At 49.0% G+C, this 4,442-nt stretch overlaps 1 protein-coding gene across 1 annotated transcript; it reads left to right on the top strand.

The window, feature by feature from the left end:
• Nucleotides 1–220: 220 nt before the first annotated feature.
• On the top strand, nucleotides 221–1,851 carry LOC123447521 (aspartic proteinase nepenthesin-1-like). The gene has a single exon (XM_045124128.1). The coding sequence runs from the start codon at nucleotides 257–259 to the stop codon at nucleotides 1,598–1,600; it is 1,344 nt and encodes a 447-aa protein (XP_044980063.1). The 5' UTR covers nucleotides 221–256; the 3' UTR covers nucleotides 1,601–1,851.
• Nucleotides 1,852–4,442: the final 2,591 nt, after the last annotated feature.

Raw genomic sequence — 4,442 nt, 5'->3', positions numbered from 1 at the left:
ATGTCAAGGGCACAAAACATATTTCCTGCTGCTTTTTCTCAGGCTTTGAGCATCGATATGCCGCAGTAGCAAGAATGTGGATGATGAATGGTGAGGACGTCGATGGTCGTCCTTGTCAGCTGCTGTTTTTTGTCCAAATGCTCTCGCCTTCTCACAGCTAGCTGTCACAAGAATGGCTGCTATATAAACATGCCCACGGTTGCTAGCTCGAAACGAACACTGACTGACTGGAGTAATAAGAATACTACTAATTAGCATGAAGATGAAGCAGTACGTTATCCTGATGACGGTCCTGTTGGCATGGCCGGCCACCTCGGGCTCCGGCTCGGCCAACCATCACCATGGACTACGCGCCGACCTCACCCACATCGACAGCGGCCGTGGCTTCACCAGAAACGAGCTGCTCCGCCGGATGGTCCTCCGGTCGAGGGCACGCGCTGCCAAGCAGCTATGCCCATCTAGGTCCGGCACCCCGGTGAGGGTGACCGCGCCCGTGGCGAGTGGCTCCCACGTCGTAGGCTACACCGAGTACCTCATCCACTTTGGCATCGGCACGCCACGCCCGCAGCAGGTGGCGCTGGAGGTGGACACCGGTAGCGACGTCGTCTGGACGCAGTGCCGGCCGTGCTTTGACTGCTTCACGCAGCCTCTCCCGAGGTTCGACACCTCCGCCTCCGACACCGTCCACGGCGTCCTGTGCACGGACCCTATCTGCCGAGCCCTGCGCCCACACGCGTGCTTCCTCGGCGGGTGCACGTACCAAGTCAACTACGGCGACAACTCGGTCACAATTGGCCAGCTCGCCAAAGACTCCTTCACCTTCGACGGCAAGGGCGGCGGCAAGGTGACCGTGCCGGATCTTGTCTTTGGATGTGGCCAGTACAACACCGGCAACTTCCATTCCAACGAGACAGGCATCGCCGGCTTTGGCCGCGGCCCATTGTCGCTGCCTAGGCAGCTCGGGGTCAGCAGCTTCTCCTACTGCTTCACCACCATATTCGAGTCAAAGAGCACCCCCGTGTTCCTAGGCGGCGCTCCGGCGGACGGCCTGAGAGCGCACGCCACGGGGCCGATTCTATCCACTCCGTTCCTACCCAACCACCCCGAATACTACTATCTTTCTCTGAAAGGCATCACGGTCGGCAAGACGCGGCTAGCTGTCCCGGAGTCGGCGTTCGTGGTCAAGGCGGACGGCTCCGGCGGGACGATCATCGACTCAGGCACGGCCATCACCGCCTTCCCGCGGGCCGTGTTTCGGAGCCTCTGGGAGGCGTTCGTGGCGCAGGTGCCGCTGCCCCATACCTCCTACAACGACACCGGCGAGCCCACCCTGCAGTGCTTCTCCACGGAGTCGGTGCCGGACGCGAGCAAGGTGCCGGTGCCCAAGATGACGTTGCATTTGGAGGGCGCGGACTGGGAGCTTCCGCGAGAGAACTACATGGCGGAGTACCCCGACTCGGACCAGCTGTGCGTCGTAGTTTTGGCGGGTGACGATGATCGGACAATGATAGGCAACTTCCAGCAGCAGAACATGCACATTGTCCATGATTTGGCCGGCAACAAGCTGGTCATCGAGCCCGCGCAGTGTGACAAGATGTGATGTAAATAACGACGAGTCGACCACACACTCGTTTCAGGTGAAAACGAACTACCGACAACATCCATCGGACCAGTGACTATGTTACCCTTGTTCGTTCGTGCTCCTTCCGTTAAGAAATACTTGTCAAAAAAATAAATAAACATGAATGTATCTAGAACTAAAATATGTTTAGATACATCTATTTCTCTGTCGAATATTTTCGGATGAAGGAAATAGTACGAACTTGCTCCAAGTAAGAAATGTCTTACACGTATGTGCTACATGTCGTATACATAATTAACTGTCGGTCCGGCTACGGTGTACTTAATAAAACAGTTTGATCGACTCGCAGCAGTACGTGGATCTACAAGTCGTTGCATATATAATTCTCAGCATTTGCTATTTGTTAGGGTCGATTCAAAATATAGTTCTCAGCATTTGCTATTCGATGTATCTAAGACACATCTAGATGTGACATAATTATTACACATCTATCTAAATAACTCAATAAAGTAGAAAGAAAAAGAAAAAAAAGGAATACCCATACGAATCTTCAAGTAAGAGCAATGATATAAAACTTAAATGTGCAATGCTTATCTCACATGTAGATGTGTTTTAGCAAAAACAGACACATCTAGATGTGACATAGTTATTGCACATCTGATCTAAATAACTAAATCAAGTATAAAAGAAAAACAAAAGGAAAAAAATATGCACATGAATCTTCACGTAAGATCAATGATATAAAACTTAGATGTGCAATACGTATCTCACATCTAGATATGTGTTAGCAAAACCGTTTGCTATTTGATAGATGGGTGGCAGGCAACCCATAAAACGTTGGATGGGGGATCAGGAAGAAGATGTATAGGGGCAGCTGGGAGGGAGAAGGAGACGACCTGACCGTCTGTAGCAACAAATTCTAAGAGGGTGATTAGATCCAAGGGACTAAAATTAGTCTGACTAAAACTAGTCTCTTTAAGAGGTTAAAGTTCCAAGCACCCCTGACTAAAGAGAGGCTAAAACTAGTCTTGAGGCTAAAATCTTTTAGTCAGGGGCACCCCTATTAAAATGTGCATTAGTCCTCTCTCTCCTCATTTAACTCCTCAGACGAGTTTTGGATTGGAGGGTTTACAGGATAATAAATGCTTATTAACTTGATTTTAGTCTCTTTAGTATTTGCATCCAAGCATGGATGAGGCTAGCAAGTTTTAGTCTCACAAGTTTTAGTCATGGGATTAAAGCGTATCCAAGCACCCTCTAAGGCACCTAACCAATAGTGTGTTCCATAGTTTCTCAATCAATTAATTGTCTTTGGTGATAAGAAATAACAAGAAACGCTCTCCCCATCGTAAGCCGCGTCGTCTATGTGACACATACCCATGTGGGGCCGCCCACCGCTTCCCCCTCCAATAACCCAGCCTTATCCCTTCCGCCTCCGCGTTATTCTTTTTCCTCTCTTTTTTCCCTTCCTAGTTACTACCCTTTGTCGCGCTAGGAAAGGAGAGGACTCGCACCAAAATACTCTCCCTATCCAAAATAAATGTCATAGTTTACGACATTTATTAATCTTATAGGCGTACTAGATCTGAAGGTAGTGTTACTATTTCTCAATCGGTTGGTGGAAAAAAAAAGAAGAAGCATACTCCTCGTATAAAAGCCTGGAGTAGCTATAAATAAAAATATGTGAACATTTCTTATTTTGCGTAAGCCCATGAACAGTACTCCGTCTGTTCCATGTATCAAATCCACGGCTGAGCTCACGCAGGAGCACCTGGTATTCTTCCCCTAGCTCGTATCTCGTGTGTAGGGCCGTGAACCACCAAATTCTCAAGGGACCAAACAAAATGGTATCTCTTGGCATAGATCATTGTCGGGAGGAAATCGAGTCCACTCTCACTCCATCGGGACATCACGTCGTAACCGACAACCACTTAGATAAGCTTCAAAGATTCGGTGGTCTGACCACCAAATTCTGCTAGTGGCACGTAGACACCAGCATAACAACAATAGCAGCACCGGGTATGCGTCAGAGAGCGACGCGCGGTAGTGTCACCGGTGGTCGAATTCACAATTTTGACCTTTATGAAAATTGTTTTTTTATTTCATGATGTGACATTTTTCAGACTGTTAAGGTATAACTGTCGTTTAACTGTCTATCGTCCGGTTGTCTGGCCATAGGATACTTATCCACATTAGTGTTGTTGATGCCCTATCCCCCTCTGTTATCAATTCTACCGCGGAGGCACCCGACCGTGGGTTATTATACCCTACCATCATCAAACACGGTTGTAGGGTTTGACCAGTTGAAGGCCGTTGGAGACGGCTGGTGGGCAGCCTGATGGACCATTCGTGGGCCAAGACGCATACTCTTCATCTCCTTTGTGATGAGATGACAGTGACCCTCGAATATTTCATCATGATCATGTCCCTACCGTTCCAGGCCTGCCTCCCATTGGCCAGGTGGAGAAGAGCAATTGGCGGGAGAAGGGCACTAAGCCTCATCAGTGATTGCCCCCTCCTCTATATGTAGTGAGGCCCATGGCGTGTCAGATAACCGAACATTGAAATGGCTTAGTACAGATAAAATGGCTCGCCGTCAACCTGCTCGGATGCTCGCAAGATGCCGACGAGCGGACAATGGAGCAGTACACTAGGGCCTACTTGCGGTATCTCCTAACAAAGGTCATGTTTTCAGACTGCTCAGGGGACACTGTCATATAGATGTGTTTAAACTTCATGGTCGACTGGGACGCAAGATACAATTAGGGGTCTGCGTGCCTCGCGTACTTATATCGTTCGGTAAGAAGCCGGCGCAATAATCGTTTATGGTTTTACTTATATCGAGCATGTAAGAAGTCCG

The sequence above is a fragment of the Hordeum vulgare genome, chromosome 4H (assembly GCF_904849725.1).
Source record: "Hordeum vulgare subsp. vulgare chromosome 4H, MorexV3_pseudomolecules_assembly, whole genome shotgun sequence".
NCBI classification, from domain to species: Eukaryota; Viridiplantae; Streptophyta; class Magnoliopsida; order Poales; family Poaceae; genus Hordeum; species Hordeum vulgare.
This window is presented reverse-complemented; position numbering and strand designations above follow the sequence as displayed.

Bases quoted from the DNA above. Each gene is read 5' to 3' on its own strand.
- LOC123447521 (XM_045124128.1), top strand. From the start codon at position 257: ATGAAGATGAAGCAGTACGTTATCCTGATGACGGTCCTGTTGGCATGG.